Consider the following 17,302-nt stretch of genomic DNA (forward strand, 5'->3'; position numbering starts at 1 on the left):
GAGAAGTGACCCTTACCGTGATTCTTGGCCTCCCATCTATTTTTTGTCAAATCACGCCAAGCGTGTTCGGCATAAGAGAAAATCGAGGCTAACTTTCGAACCCAATCCTCGAGGTCGGGTACCACTTGTGGCATCCAAGGGGCAGCTGTATATCGGAGAAAGATATCAGATAGAATCGGAGAAAGATACGAAAACCAACGCCTTATGAAAACCACTTACGGTCGAAATTCCATTCCTTGGAGAGCGACATCTTCTCTTCCGGAATGAGATTATGGGTCCTCACCCAAATATAACGGCCCATCCAACCCTGATCCTTGTCTTCGTCGATGCTCGACATCAAAGCTTTCGATGCCCGACGATGAAGCCTGATTAGTCCTCGAAAGATTTGAGGCCGATACAATCGTATGAGGTGGTTTAGGGTAAAATCCAGTCCCCCGGCTTTATCGGAGAAGAAGCGAAGTAAGGTTACTATATGCCATAGAGAAGGATGAATTTGACCGAGGGTGACCCGATATCTTTTGCAAAAATCAATGATCACTAGGTTGACGGGACCCAACGTGAAGGGGTAAGTATAAATACTTAAAAACCCCTCTACGTGAGTGATGCCGCTCTCTTCGGGAGAGGGAATTTGCAACACAACCTCGGAACCCCAGTTGTAGTCTTTCCTCACAGCCTCGAGATGGCCCTCTGTTATCGAGCACGTGTACATCGACACATGCTCACATCGACTCGGAACAAACGAAGGATTTTCAACCTTAAAATCGATCATCAGAGTACACGGGCCAGGAACGTACTCATGGGGAGACGGCTCCACCGGCGCCTTGTCGCCGGACGGCCGTGAAGAGGAAGCTTTCTCCTTCTGAGGTACGGTTTGTGAAGTTTTTGCCATTGATGTAAGAGAAAGAAAGCGAAGGAAGATGAAAGGTTAATGGTGCCAAACGCTGATGAAGGTGGCTATACAAGCAGCGAAACAGAGGCAAAAAGAGTAAGAAAATTTGGGAGATTGAAGATGTAAAAGTGGTAAATGATAAATGGAAGGGCTATTTATAGGCTTATACCGTGGCGGTTCAGTATCAGCGATGGCCGACCACCGTCTGACGTGCATTAAATACCTTAAAAAACTAAATCTACGGGACAACTATCACATACGTCACGATCGAGCCCAGTGAAAATGTCAGCTTATAATCTGATCGAGCCGTCGGAAATCATATCGCTTCTCACCACATTCTTCCTGAGAAATGAGGGGACTATCTGTATACGGTCAAAATAGATTTCGGCCTCCGTACGTTTGTTCGAGCTCGAATGGTAAGCAATCGAAGTGAGAGCTCGAGACGAGTTCCGAGGATAGTACATACAAGCCTCGAGCTCCAAGACCGATCGAGGAATCGACTCGATATCATTATCGAGCCCATGACCAAATCGAACCGCAAGGCAAGAAGAAGGTTGTCGGAGATGCACCAACCGATTGACACTCACTCCGAATGTCGAACTCGAACTCAAGGCTGAGGGCTCGATCCAATATCGAGCTCGAGCCAGTATCGAGCTCGCAGACATGAGCCGTTGCAACTGCACTAGGGGAGAGAATCTTGGCAGCAATTGAGGAAGAGACAATTCACCATGGGTTCTCCACTATGTATTTTTTATTATTATAAATAAAGTAACATTCCCCTACTATAAAGAGGGGAGAATCCTTGTAAGCAAAGGGGACATTGCAAGAATAGACTACTTCTATTTATTGAAGAATAAATTTCTTAAGCTTTTTTACTTGACACACTCACTCCTCTAGTTCAATAATTTATATCTCATTTCTATAGCCAAAAAATCGTACGATTTATGTCAGGCTATATTACATATCCTTAAAACTAGTTATAAATTCAACTATATCCGATTTTTCGGGTAAACACACAATAATACTATAACTTCAAATTGGACCTTGCGCTGCTTCATTAATCAGTTTGTGAATCTTGGTAAAACCCCTTAGTGAGGAAAATTGCTATTATTACATGAAATATATAAAATATAATTCAATAAGTTCACCGTATAACTATAGGAAAATGTTTCGTTATATGTAAAGTTTGGCAAACTCTCATCTCCAACATAGATCAACAGTCTAATGACTCAATTGCATTTATCACCAAGAGAGTTGTAAAGATCATTTTTTCCCATTCAAATTGTAAGTGATAAGAGATTATTTCTTCATTTTAATACAGGTGATCTATGTCTCACTTGATCAATTGATTTTGTAGCTCTTTACAAAACAATTTTAGTTTTATGTCAAATTTCTCAATAAATCGTAATTTTTACACGTAAGAGATTACAAGCTTCTTAATATAACATTCAATTTAGTGATAATACTAAGTTGTTTTGCATCTATTGGGCTTCAATATGTTACCTCTTCAATGTTGGGATCTTTACACAAATAGCCAATCATATTTATTATTTACTTTTTCTAGCAGTATACATTGATTATACATAACTATACATATATAATATATAAATTATGTATATATTATACCACCATCGCGCATTTTTAATTTAAATGGTTGGATGGACGGTTATTTGGGTTAATTCTTCTTAAACGTTCTCCTTCATGGGGAAATGGACGTATGCCAAACACTGTTGGGTTGGGTCGAGTTTAAAGCCTACTTTATTTTATCTCTGTTCAAAATAAAGAGATAAAAATGAAGCAAGTTCAACTCTTATTACCCTTTGTGAATTGTGATGCATTCAGAAAATTAAAACTTCTCATAATAATTAATTCTTCTATTTGGCCATCTTAGGATCCACTGTATGTTTGTATGTCCTTATTTGTTAAGTTGTTTTGATCTTGAAAATGACAGTGAGATATAATTCCAAAACGTTTGAAATAATATTTACATTGTTAGAAAAACAAAGAAATAAAATTTATATATATAAAAAAGCTTTTATACCCATTAAAAACATCTAGTAAAATTACAACTAAAGAAAATTTATTTTACTTTGAATAAATGCCATCTAAAGCAGAATGGGAAGAAGTAATATATAGAATCCCGTCTAAATAAAGAGGCATCTCTTAATAAATAAGAAGTAAACACGCAACAAAAATAAATTTAAATTGAAATAAATATATAAAGAGCAAGTTGTTTGAGGAAGTGTTTACCCGAAAAATCGGATACGTTAAATTTATGTATGGTTCTAAGGATACGTGATACCCTTTGATACAAATTGTATAGAGAGATAACAATACGAATATTCTTGACTATGAAAATGGAAATAATGAACAGAAAGAATGAATAAAATGAAGTAAAACAAGCATAAGGAAATATCTTTTATTCCAGTGTATTCAGTATATCCATAGCTTACAAGGATCCCCTTTTATAGTAGAGGGTCATTACTTTATTTATAACAAAAAATAATAAAATAAAGCATATAGCGGAGGACCCAAGATGATTTGTCTCTTCCTCGATTCCGGCCAAGATTCTCTCTCTTGGTGTGGTTGCGACGACTCTTGTCTGTGAGCTCGATACTGGCTCGAACTCGTTACTGGGGCGAGCCCTTCGGTCTTGGCTCGAGTTCGACCTTCGGGATGGGCGTCGCGTATTTCCGACCTCGAAGCAATGCCTTGCGGATCGATTTGGTCACGGGCTCGATAAGGTTATCGATCCGACTCCTCGAGCAGCCTTCAGACTCGAGGCTCGTTAGTACTGTCTTCGGAGCTCACTCCCAAAATCTCACTCCGATTTTCTACCATTTGAACTCGATCGAACATAGGAAGACCGAAATCTATTTCGACCATATACAGATAGTCCCCTCGTTTCTCACGAAGGATGCGGTGAGAATCGATATGATTTTCGAAGGTTCGATCAGGTTATAAGCTGACGTTTTATCATGGATCGATTATGACGTATGTGATAGATGTCCCATCGATTTAGTCTTTCAAGGTATTTAATGCTTGTCAGATGGCGGTCGGCCACCTCTGATATTAGACCGTCATGATGCGAGCCTATAAATAACCCTTCCATCTAACATTTACCACTTTTTCGCATTCACTCTTCCAAATTTTCTTATATTTTCTCTCTATCTCGTCGCTTGCAGAGCCATCTACACCAGAGTTTTGGTGTCTTCAATTTTTCACTTTTCTTTGCCTTTCTTCCTCTCATATCAATGGCCAAAACTTCAAAAACTGTACCTCAGAAGGAGAAAGCTTCTTCTTCACGGTCGTCCGGCGACAAAGCACCGGTGGAGCCGTCCACCAATGACTATGTTCCTGGCCCATGTACTCTGAAGATCGATTTTAAGGTTGAGAATCCTTCTTGTGTTCTGGGTCGATGCGAGCACGTGTCGATGTACATGTGCTCTATAACAGAGGGTCATCTCGAGGTAGTTAGGAAAGACTGCAACTGGGGTTCCGAGGTTGTGTTGCAAATTCCATCCCCCGAAGAGAGCGTCATCACCCATGTGGAGAGTTTTTTAAGTGTTTACACTTATCCCTTCACATTGGGTCCCGTCGACCCGGTGATCATTGATTTTTGTAAAAGATATCAGGTCACCCTCGGTCAAATTCATCCCTCTCTATGGCGTATAGTAATCCTACTTCGCTTCTTCTCTATTAAAGCCGGGTGGCTGGTTTTTTTCATGAATCACCTTATACGATTGTATCGGCCTCAAATCTTTCGAGGACTAATCAGACTTCATCGTCGGGCATCGAAGGCTTTGATATCGAGCATCGATGAAGACAAGGATCGGGGTTGGATAGGTTGTTATATTCGAGTGAGGACCCGTGACCTTATTCCGAAAGAGAAGATGTCATTCCCCGAGGAATGGAATTTCGACCGTAAGTGGTTCTCATAAGATGTTGCTTTTTGTATCTTTTCCCGATTTTTTATGATGTCTTTCTCCGATATACATCTGCCCCTTGGATGCCACAAGCGGTGCTCGACCTCGAGGATTGGGTTCAGAAGTTAGCCTCGACTTCCTCTTATGCCGAACGCGCTTGGCGTGATTTGGCAAAAGATAGATGGGAGGCCAAGAATCATGGTAAGGTTTTACTTCTCGTTTCCTTCAAAGTGTTCTTTGTGCTCCATTAGTTACCGATTTCCTTTCATGTAGGTGTAACCAAGGATGCCGCTTTGAGGCCTTCGAGCGGTGAAGAAGGAACCAAGTCCCCAGTCCCGAAATCGGGGAAACATAAGAAGTGAAAAGCTGCCTCTCGGTCAGAGGACCCCAAACCCAAAACTCAAAGGTTGAGGAGGAAGGCAATTGCTCTTTTGATTGACTCGGTCTAACGACTGAGAGAAGAAGAAGAAGAAGAAGGCAGTGCCTCGGCTTTGTGATCCGATCTGCGAGTGCTATCAAGGTCACCAAAGCTCTTGAGTCGATGGCGGCTGTACCGGTCGGGGTTGGCCCCGGGATCCAGAGTCTTGATCGGAGTGCCCCGAGTGATTCGCTTGGGGCTATGACAGTAGGTCATTTGCCTTCCCTTCTAACCTTTTCTGAGGAGGCATTAAAGGAAGCTCGAGAATTGAAGACCCCCGATATGGGCGAAGGCTCTAATGTAGGGGATCCCTTTCGGAATTGCTTTACTGGAGTCAATGATGCTTTCGATATTGGTGACGCTTCTCTTCTACTAGAAGAGGCCCAACGTTTCATTACTCAGGTAATGATTTTACTATACTTGGTTTCTTTGTTCTTTTCCGAACTTGACCTGTGTTCTTTCCCTACTTTGCAGGCCATTAGTAGGTTTCGAGTCGACCTTAGCCAGTGTGAGGTCGAGCTTCAGAAGGTCTCGAGGGAGAGAGATGCCCTGCGGCTTCTTTGCAGCCAAAAGGACAAAGCTATAAAGGGCCTCCAAGAGAATTTGGCTAAGGCTCGTAAAGAAGAGGCCGAACTCGATAAGCAGGTGGGCCTCGTTCTGTTAAAGTATGGGTTTGACTCAACTGTGGAAGTTAACCCTTCTTTGTCTCAGCTGCAACAAAAGGTTGAAAAGATCGGGTCACTTCGGGAAGAAGTTGATCAAATCAAAGCTGAATGTAATCGGAGGAAGGAGACTATCGACCGCCTCACTGCGAAAAAAGAGACCATTTTGACCAACTTATTGTCGGCCGATGTTCAGCTTCAAAATGCCAAGCAAAAGGGTTCGGCTCAAGCTAAGAGGATCGATGAGCTTGAAGCTCGGTTTGCTGAGGCCAAGGCGGAGGTTGAGTCGTCGAAAATCTTGGTGGATAAGTCCATTGCCATATATCGGGCTGATGCTGAGGCTACTCAGATGGAGGCACGAGAGGCAGCGGATACTGCCGACACTCGAGCACATTGGGTTGCCGAACTTGCTAAATGTAGGTCTCGGAGGGAGACCCTCGAGGAGATACACGCTCGAGGTTTCGACCTTACTAAAGAAATAAAAAAGGCTAAAGAGCTCGAAGCTGAAGCTGAAGCCTTGGCTTCTGATGGCGATTATGATGATGATGACGGTAGCAAGAGCGGATCCGAGGACGGGGAAGAGCCTGACAGAGAAGCAGCCCTTGAGGATGATCAGGAAGCTTAGTTCTTAATTTTTTACGTTTTTAATCAATCATGTAGAAATTTTTGTATATAGACAACTTGGCCGACTTATGAAGACTTTATACATGCCTTACAAATGTTTTCACAAGGATCTTAACAATTTAATCAAATTTGGACTTCGTAGTCTCTATGATTGATTGTTTTTTCAGACTCGAAGTGACGTAGCCCTTAGGCTTACTAGTTGAGTCAATAATTCGAACTCGAAGAAATATAACCCGTAGGCATAATAGTCGAGTGAGTGCTCGCTTGAACTCGAAATAAAAGTAGCCCGTAGGCTTTAGTCATTGAGTGAATGATTCGAACTCGAAGTAATGTAGCCCGTGGGCGTAATGGTCGAGTGAGTGCTTGCTCGAACTCGAAATAAAAGTAGCCCGTAGGTTTAGTCATCGAGTGAATGATTCAAACTTGAAGTAATGTAGCCCGTGGGCATAAAGGTTAAGTGAGTGCTTGCTCGAACTCGAAATAAAAGTAGCCCATAGGCGTAATGGTCGAGTTCATCTTAATTTTGATTGCATAATAAATCTCAAAAATAGAGGAATTTTTCTTGGATATACATGTGTTCATGTTTTGCGTCTGGGTTCGGGCCAACTACATGAGCATGGTTCGTTTTGACCATTTTGGCTCTTATAACTTTTCCTACTGGAACCCCGTTGTTGCGAAATAACTTTCTTATATCAGAACTTGATATATTTGAGGGCTAATGCCCCCCAGTATTCGAGGTCGATTGTACAGAGGCCTCGGATACTTGTTGTAAGTGCAGTACGATCATTGGTTGCCTCATTAAAAACTTTGCCGAAAAACCCATATAGGATAAAACTGGTCTAAGGGAAAAAGAGTGCAACGCGTGCTTTCAAGCGAAGGGTCCATCTTAGCTCTTGTTCGGACTTCTGCAGGGGTCAGTTTTGAAATGTAAATGAATATGGAAGGGTCGTACCTTAGCGGTAGTATCATTTTAGATGTGACACATTCCAACTGTTTGATAGCTGTTTGCCGTTTATAATGCCGAGCATGTACGATCCCTTTCCGACGTTCTTGAGAACCTGATATGGTCCTTCCCAATTTGGTCCTAGTTTTCCTTCGTTTGGATTTCGGGTATTGATGATGACTTTTCTTAACACTAAGTCTCCGGGTTTGAAATGGCGGAGCTTGGTTCTTCGATTATAATATCTTTCGATTCGATGCTTTTGGGCGGCCAATCGGACGAGAGCAGCTTCTCGTCTTTCGTTCGATAATTCGAGGCTGGTATTTATAGCCTCGTTATTTGATTCTTCCATCGTGAATCGAAATCTGGTACTAGGTTCACCGACTTCGGCTAGTATCAATGCTTCAGACCCATATACTAAGGAGAATGGGGTCGCCCCCGTACTGGATTTTGACGTTGTCCGATACGCCCAAAGGACTTCGGGCAGGATTTCTCTCTATTTTCCTTTAGCATCGTTCAACCTCTTCTTTAGGTTTTGAATGATAGTTTTGTTCGTTTATTCGTCCTGTCCGTTCCTACTGGGGTGGTATGGTATTGATAGTATCCTTCTTATTTTGTGATCTTCGAGGAATTTTGTTACTTTGCTGCCAACGAATTATTTCCCATTGTCACATACTATTTCGGCGGGTATCCCGAATCGGCATACGATATGATCCAAAATAAAGTCTATAACTTCTTTCTCTCTTATTTTCTCGAACGCCTGTGCTTCAACCCATTTAGAAAAATAGTCAGTCATAAATAAAATGAAATTGGCTTTACCTGGGGTCGATGGCAGAGGGCCGACGATATCCATTCCCCATTTCATCAACGGCCATGGGGATAGGACTGAGTGAAGTTGCTCTCCGGGTTGATGGATCATTGGCGCAAACCTTTGACATTTGTCACATTTACGAACAAATTCCTTCGCGTTTTTGCCCATATCGGTCCAATAATACCCTGCTCTAATTATTTTTCGAACTAATGTATCGGCACCAGAGTGATTCCCATAAGTGCCCTCGTGCACTTCCCGTAGGATGTAATCGGTACCTCCCGGACCCAAGCATACTCCCAGCGGTCCATCGAATGTCCTTCGATATAGCGTTCCATCTGAAGCCAACGTGAATTGAGCAGCTTTAGGTTGTAGGGCCCTAGAGTCTTTAGGGTCCGATGGGAGCTTTCCGCTCTTTAAGTATTCAATATAATTATTTCTCCAATCCCAGGTTAAGCTTGTAGAATTTATCTCGGTGTGACCTCCTTCGATTACCGATCTCAAGAGTTGGACGACAGTCCTTGAGCTCAAGTCATCTTCCTCGACCGACGATCCCAAATTTGCAAGTGTATCGGCTTCATTGTTTTGTTCTCATGGAACATGCCGTAAAGTCCATTGTTTGAAATAGTGCAAAGTGACAAGTAGTCTGTCTAAATACCTTTGCATTCTACCTTCTCGAACTTCTAATGTTTTGTTCACTTGACTCACCACCAGCAAAGAATCACATTTGGCTTCAATGACTTCTGCTCCCAAGTTTTTAGCTAGCTCGAGATCTGCAATCATGGCTTCATACTCGGCCTCATTGTTAGTTAACCTGGTAGTTTTAATAGATTGCCTAATAGTGTTACCCGTGGGTGGTTTCAAAACTATGCCCAGCCTGGACCCCTTCACGTTCGAAGCCCCGTCCGTAAAAAGGATCCATACTCCCGATGATGTACCCGATTTCAACAGGAGTTCTTTTTCGACTTAGGGTACGAGGGTTGGCGTGAAATCGGCCACGAAGTCTGCTAAAATTTGAGACTAGATGGCCGTACGGGGTTGATATTCGATATCATACCTACTGAGTTCGACGGCCCATTTGGCCAATCGGCCTGATAGTTCGGGCTTGTGCAAAATATTACGAAGCGGGTAAGTGGTTAATACGCATATGGGGTGACATTGAAAGTACCGTCTTAACTTTCTAGAGGCGCTTATCAGTGCAAGTGCCAATTTTTCTAAGTGCGGATATCTAGTTTCTGCTTCTCTTAAGGTCCGACTTATATAATAAACGGGAAATTGCGTACCTTGCTCTTCTCGAACTAGGACACTGCTTACGGCGATTTCCGATACTGCCAAGTACAAGCAAAGTTTTTCGTCCGTTTTTGGAGTGTGAAGTAGTGGTGGGCTCGATAGATATAGTTTTAGTTCCTCCAATGCTTGTATGCATTCCAGGGTCCAAGCGAAATTGTTCTTCTTTTTGAGTAGAGAGAAAAATTTGTGACTTCGATCTGATGATCTCAAAATGAATCGGCCTAAGGCTGCAATCCGTCCCGCTAGTCTTTGTACAGCTTTCACGCTGTCCACGATGGTGATGTCTTCGATGGCCTTGATTTTATCGGGGTTAATCTCTATTACCCAGTTTGACACCATGAAGCCGAGGAACTTGTCCGAACCGACCCCGAAAGCACATTTTTTGGGGTTGAGCTTCATGTTGTATTTTTTCAAAATCTCGAACGTTTCCTGCAAATGGGTCAAATGGTCCTCTGCGCGCAGGGACTTAACTAGCATGTCGCCAATATAAACTTCCATTAATTTACCTATTTATTCTTCGAACATTTTATTTACTAGGCGTTGGTAAGTAGCCCCTGCATTTTTAGCCCGAAGGGCATCACATTATAACAATATGTTCCATATTTGGTGACAAATGAAGTCTTTTCCTGGTCCTCCCGGTTCATTTGGATTTGATTATACCCGGAATAGGCATCGAGAAAAGTGAGGATCTCGTGGCCGGCCATGGCATCGATCATGCGATCGATGTTGGGAAGCGAAAAGGAATTTTTGGGGCATGCTTTGTTCAAATCCTTATAGTCCACACACATTCTAAGTTTGTTCCCTTTTTTAGGCACTACAACTATGTTGGCTAACCATTTGGGATATTTCACCTCCCCAATGGACCCTATTTTGAGAAGTTTGGTTACCTCGGTTTTTATGAATGTGTGCTTTTTCTCGGACTGGGGTCTTCTCTTCTGCTTCACCGGTCTGAACCTAGGGTCCAAGCTTAGCCGATGCATCGTTATGTCCAATGGGATCCCTGTTATATCTAAGTGGGACCAGGCAAAATGATCAATGTTATCGATAAGAAATTGAACAAGTTTCTTCCTGAGTTCGGGGCTTTACCCCGTTCCCAAGTATACCTTTCGTTCGGGCCAGTGCTCGATTAGTATGATTTGCTCTAGTTCTTCAATTGTTGATTTGGTGGCGTCGGAGTCATCGGGAATCATGAAAGATCGAGGGACCCTTTGACCATCATCTTCTTCGATCTTCTGGTTATTTGGCTGGGTCGAAGCCAACATCTATGATTGCTATTTGGTGTCCCGTTCTCCTTCTAAGACCGATCCCTTTATCGGCGAAGGCGAGGATATTGATTTCGCTTCCTCGACGGCGAACATTTATTTTGCGGCCGGTTGTTCCCTGTACACTGTTTTGACACCTCTCGATGTTGGGAATTTGAGGACCTGGTGTAGGGTCGAAAGTACAACTCTCATGTTGTGGATCCATGGCCTTCCGAAAAGGGCGTTGTACCTCATGTCGCCTTCGATCACGTAAAACTTTATTTCCTGGATGGTTCCGGCCACGTTTATTGGTAGGATTATCTCGCCTTTGGTGGTTTCACATGCCATATTGAATCCGTTTAGAACTAGAGTTGCGGGTACGATCTGGTCCTACAGGTCGAGCTGTTCTACGACCTTCAATCTGATGATGTTGGCCGAGCTACCTGGATCGATTAACACACGCTTAATTTAATTTATTCATGAGTACTGATATTACTAGTGCATCATTATGAGGTTGGATGACTCCTTATGCATCTTCATAATCGAAGGACAAAGTCCCTATGGGTGCGTAATCTTGAGTCCGAGATCGCTTTTCCCTCACAATCGATGTTTTAGTGCGTTTAAGCATTGGTCCCTGAGGGGTATCGCCGCCGCCGATGATCATGTGAATTACGTGCTGCGGTTCTTCTTGCTCGTTTTGTTTGCCGAAATCCCTGTTTTTAAAAAGGTTCTTCGCCCTATCACTCAAAAATTCTCGAAGGTGCCCTTTGTTAAATAAGCGGGCTACTTCCTCTCTTAGTTGCCTGCAATTTTCTGTTCTGTGACCATGGGTGCCATGATATTCGCACATTTGATTGGGATTCCTTTGGGCAGGATCGATCTGCATGGGTCAAGGCCACTTGGTGTCTTTGATGCATCCGATAGCCGACACGATGGCAGATGCACCAACGCTGAAGTTATACTCTGATAACCGAGGTGCTTCTATAGGATCAGTATATTTATCAAAGCCGCTCTTGCTCATAAGTCCACGAGAATTTTGCCCTCGATCAATCTTTTGATTGTTCCGAACTGTATTGCGTGTTGAACCGTTGTTCATCCGATCTGCGACGTACGGTTGATATCGGTCTCTGTTCAACCTTTGTTCTTTGTCGATCTCCCTTTGGTTTTTAGCAGCTGTCCTTTTCTGATGCACGGGTCCATACGGAGCTCCCAACTGGTCATCTTCGACCCTAATTTTTGATTGATAGCGGTTGTGTATATCTGCCCAAGTTATTGCTGGATACTCGATCAAATTTTGCTTCAGCCAACGTGATGCAGTCGAACTTAGCTCGTTCAACCATTGGGTGAAAGCTTGTACAGCCCAATCATCTGTGGCCGGTGGTAATTCCATGCGTTCCATTTGAAATCGGGATACGAATTCCCTCAGCATTTCATTACTCCTTTGCTTTACTTTGAAGAGGTCCGATTTCCTTGTTGCAACCTTTATGGAACCAACATGTGCCTTTACGAACGAATCTGCTAACATGGCAAAAGAATAGATGGAATTTGGCGGTAAATTGTGATACCAGATCATTGCTCCCTTCGAGAGGGTCTCCCCGAACTTTTTCAACAATACGGATTCGATCTCATCGTCCTCCAAATCGTTACCTTTGATGGCACATGTGTAAGAGGTTACGTGTTCGTTAGGATCGGTCGTACCGTTATATTTGGGAATTTCAGGCATACGGAATATTTTGGGGATTGGTTTTAGGGCCGCACTTGAGGGAAAAGGCTTTTGTATGAATTTTTTCGAATCAAGCCCTTTTATCATTGGTGGAGCCCCTGAGATTTGAACGACCCTGGCATTGTATGTTTCCACTCTCTTGTCGTTTGCTTCGACTCGTTTTGTGAGTTCCTCGAGCAATTTAGTAATTTCGGGAGTGGTCCCCGATTCTTACTCATTTGATTTCACTATGGCGGGCTCCGTTCTGGGGGTAATTTCTCGAAGCGGATTGGGATCTGACCTGCTTTGTATATGAGTTTGGCTCTGTAACTGGGTTATCGCTACTTGTTGGGCTTGTAGCATCTCGAAGATCATACGTAAGCTGGCTCCAATTTTCCCCGATTTATGGGTATCTCGGGCTACGGATCGAGTACCGCCCTGAATGTTTTTTTCACTATGGCGGGCTCCGTTCTGGGGGTAATTTCTCAAAGCGGATTGGGATCCGGCCTGCTTTGTATATGAGTTTGGCTCTGTAACTGGGCTATCGCTACTTGTTGGGCTTGTAGCATCTCGAAGATCATACGTAAGCTGGCTCCGATTTTCCCCGCGTTATGGGTATCTCGGGCTATGAATCGAGTACCGCCCTGAATGCTTTTTTCCGGTTCGGAACGCTGATTCGCCTCCAGAGCTATTCATGAATTGACATCTAATGGTACTTCGGCTCGAATTTCGGGTACTTCGATTCGAGCCTCAGTGCCATCGTCAAATGGCCTTCCGCCCCCAGATCCCAAGTTGTTGGTTTCATCTTGAAGGCCGGCTTCGTGGTCGATACGTAAAGCCATTGCTGATTTGAAGTTGTAAACTGGTGTGTACTGTAAATTTATGTCAAACAATCACTGTTATCCTTAGCCTCACAGTGGGCGCCAAACTGTTTACCCGAAAAATCGAATAACGTTAAATTTATGTATGGTTCTAAGGATACATCATACCTTTTGATACAAATCGTATAGAGAGATAACAATACGAATATTCTTGACTATGAAAATGGGAATAATGAACAGAAAGAATGAATAAAATAAAGTAAAACAAGCACAAGGAGATATCTTTTATTCCAGTATATTCAGTATGTCCATAGCTTACAAGGATCCCCCTTTTATAGTAGAGGGTCATTACTTTATTTATAATAAAAAATAATAAAATAAAGCATATAGTGGAGGAGGACCCATGATGATTTGTCTCTTCCTCGATTTCCGCCAAGATTCTCTCTCTTGGTGCGGTTGCAACGACTCTTGTCTGTGAGCTCGATACTGGCTCGAACTTGTTACTGGGTCGAGCCCTTCGGTCTTGGCTCGAGTTCGACCTTCGGGATGGGCGTCGCGCATTTCCGACCTCGAAGCAATGCCTTGCGGATCGATTTGGTCACGGGCTCGATAAGGTTATCGAGCCGACTCCTCGAGCAGCCTTTGGACTCGAGGCTCGTTAGTACTGTCTTCGGAGCTCACTCCCAAAATCCCACTCCGATTTCCTACCATTTGAACTCGATCGAACATAGGAAGACCGAAATCTATTTCGACTATATACATGAAGGTTGTTACTTCTATTTGCATTCAACCAACATTCATAGAAGTAAGTGTAAGCATTTAAATTTTATCGAATCTAAATCGATAAAATAATTTGGACTATATTTTAAATTCAAGATATATTGGTCCCAACCAATATTATGGGCTAATATAATTCTATTAAGAGATTTTTACGTTGTAGAGCCATTAGTAAGCAAATATTTACATAAACAATATTACTTTTGTTTTATTTAATATGTAGCACATTCATTTACATATATAACATATCTCAAAATTGATACATTACCATTAGTCTTTATTTTTTAAAACTGACCCATAATTCAAGGGATGATGTATTAGAGATTAAAAGTCTCCCATATTCCACCAATTTTTCAAAATTATAGTGATTATTTCTCCACTAATCTCTCCATCACCCCGAACCCAAAATCTCACTCTTTTTGTTCTTTCTCTCATCATGTAAGGCAAAATCTTACCCAAAACTCTTTCCTCTTCCCTTCTTATCGTAAACTGCAAATTACATAGCAAAGAATAAGGTGAAACTCATTAAGATTGTTGATTCCATCGCTACATCCTCTGAAATCGATAAGGAATAGAAGAAGAAAATAATTCACTGAATATAAGGTGTATATAGCAGCTTTCTTTGTATACTAATGTATTAATATACATGGTATAATTTTATTGAGTTATAATATTATATATATCTCATAAAATATTTTTTTTAGAGAAATACAATGTATAATAATGGTATTAAGGTATAACATTATATATAACTAGTATAATGATATTTCAAGAAATACTAATGTAATAATATACCTTTGTTCTTTTTAATAAGAAAGTACTCCCTGGCATAATAATTATATAAAATTATATTGTTTATAATATATATGTATACCTCAAATATACATTATATTTTTCATGAAACATATGTATTTTATTTTTTCAAAATATAAAGATGTATACTTTCGCTAGAGTTTATGTTATATAAAAAGGTACTAGTACTCTTTTTTCTAGTAAAAAGATCCATATATGGAAAGTATAAAATCCGTTATGGAATGAATTAGTTTCCAACGAAAATAGGAAAAGATATATATATATATATATATATATATATATATATATATATATATATATATATATATATATATATATATATATATATATGTATAACATTACTATTCATCATGTATTCAATAATTATACAACACAATGTATTATTAAAGAATATATTATAAGTAAAATAATTAGAGTTAAAAGCAGTTAATGAGAGCAGGTAATGCATTAATTGGAGAGAAAGTTGTGGGAATGATTGTTTCAGCATTATCGGGTTGTGTTAGAAATGTAGTTAATTAAGTGCCATATTTGTTAATTACTTATTAGTGCTAGGACTCTGTAAAAATTTCTTAAATATTGGCTAAATATATTTTTTCCCCTTCAATTAATTATATAATCCAATATATATGGATTAAACAAATAATTCTTAATCCATTGGGTTAGCCCATTTAATTGGGCTGAAGTGATGAGCCCACTTCATTAAGTCCAATGTGTCATGTTCCTAAAGGCCCAGTTTGGTACCACGTGTCAAATGACGTGGCACACCAAGTCAAACGAAAGAGTCAATAAGATCATGCTACGTGTCAAAATGACAAGGCATGCCAAGTCACATTAAAAGACCAATGAAACCGCGGCACGTGTGCAAGTGACATGTTCTGGCAAATCAAATGCGGCCTTGTCACACTTCAATTTGATTGGTCGGAAAGAGTTTGTTCTTATCATAACTCTTCCCACCCACAACTATAAATAGGGGTCTTCATAACCCAGAAAAGACACCAAAAGTTATAACAAGAAGCAAGAAAGAGCTCGTGGATCAAACGCTGCAAATTCCTCCATAAGTTTCAAACTTCAAGCAATCAAGTTCAAGCTCAAGAACGAAGAACAAATCAAGTTTAAGCTCAAGAACGAAGAACAAATCAAGATTCAAGGAGTACGAGTTCAAATCAAAGTTGGTACTAGTTGAATTCAAGATCATCATTCGTGACAACAAATATAGGTTCAAGCTCAACCTCAAAAGCCCTTGAATTTATTTACTATTGAAAAGAAGAATCAGAGAATTCATAGAGATTGTACACTCGAATTATTTGAAATCAAATACTACGATTGTTGTAATATTTTTCGGTATGAATTTATTTTCTCGATACAAATTTATTGTCTACAAATTCTGGCACGCCCAGTAGGACAATCTCTACCTCTCATCTCAACTTTTCAATTACCAAAGTTCAAGAACATTGAAATGGCTTCAAAGAAAATCAACTCCAGTTCAACTTCCACCAAAGCTGCTAATTCCAGGTTCTATGCTGATGTGGAAAGCATCCTCGATGTTACTTTTGGAAGCTTTGGACCAGTTACGAGGAGCAAAGCAAGCTCGTTAGGACAACAAGCACCCCAAGTGTCGTCCGCATCAACCACTGTTTTCGGATCTTCATCCTCAAAAGGAGCAAGATCTTCCACAAACGCACCCAAAGGAGGAAGCGATGTTGCTGGAAAGATCCAGAAAACTCTTGCTCTGCTTGACCTCTCCAGATCCAAGCACTTTGTTGTGAAGGAAAATGATGATGCTTCAAGTGATGGATCCTCTCCACTTACACCACATAGCGTGAGCCAATCGAGGATCGATATGTGTGACAATCCATGCTACTCTCCATCTTCCACGACAATCATGCAAGCCATGGTGACAAACAATTCATCTGTGGAGGACCAGTTGGAAAACTTGACGGAAGCAATCGCTGGCTTGACCAAGTGCATGTAAAATCAAGACGCTAGAATCGACAAGCTAACAGATAGGGTGGGAATCTTGATGGAAGAAGAATCCACCCACGCACCTGGCAAGCTCCCAGAAGTTCGAGAGAGTGATTCGCCCCCAAGACAAGTAACATCCGCTAAGGCTATCCCTGTCTTATCTGAAGGGCTGATTCCAATTGATCAACTGAAGGAGTTCATTGAAGGAACCATTAAGAACAAGTATGAAGTTGCTGCCAAGTCCTCCCTTACATATGCAAAGCCATACACTGCCAGGGTCGATATGTTGAAGATGCCTGCTGGCTATCAACCTCCAAAGTTTCAACAATTTGATGGTAAAGGTAATCCAAAGCAATATGTGGCGCACTTCGTTGAGACGTGCAACAATGTTGAGACTTATAAAGATTACCTCGTCAAGCAGTTTGTCCG

The 17,302-nt window shown here is 41.4% G+C and overlaps 1 protein-coding gene across 1 annotated transcript; it reads left to right on the plus strand.

The window, feature by feature from the left end:
* The first annotated feature begins 5,434 nt into the window (after window positions 1–5,434).
* Window positions 5,435–16,883, plus strand: LOC138899659 (uncharacterized). The gene is made up of 4 exons (XM_070186338.1): window positions 5,435–5,635; window positions 5,708–5,878; window positions 5,966–6,250; window positions 16,680–16,883. The coding sequence occupies exons 1-4, from the start codon at window positions 5,435–5,437 to the stop codon at window positions 16,881–16,883; spliced, it is 861 nt and encodes a 286-aa protein (XP_070042439.1).
* Window positions 16,884–17,302: the final 419 nt, after the last annotated feature.

This window comes from Nicotiana tomentosiformis, chromosome 10, assembly GCF_000390325.3.
Source record: "Nicotiana tomentosiformis chromosome 10, ASM39032v3, whole genome shotgun sequence".
Lineage (NCBI taxonomy): Eukaryota > Viridiplantae > Streptophyta > Magnoliopsida > Solanales > Solanaceae > Nicotiana > Nicotiana tomentosiformis.

Excerpts from the sequence above, each read along its gene's own strand:
- LOC138899659 (XM_070186338.1), top strand. The coding sequence starts at position 5,435 with ATGACAGTAGGTCATTTGCCTTCCCTTCTAACCTTTTCTGAGGAGGCA. Across the intron at positions 5,879-5,965 it reads AGGCCGAACTCGATAAGCAG|ATCGGGTCACTTCGGGAAGA; the intron begins GTGGGCCTCGTT and ends AAGGTTGAAAAG. Across the intron at positions 6,251-16,679 it reads CTGAGGCTACTCAGATGGAG|GAAAATGATGATGCTTCAAG; the intron begins GCACGAGAGGCA and ends TTTGTTGTGAAG.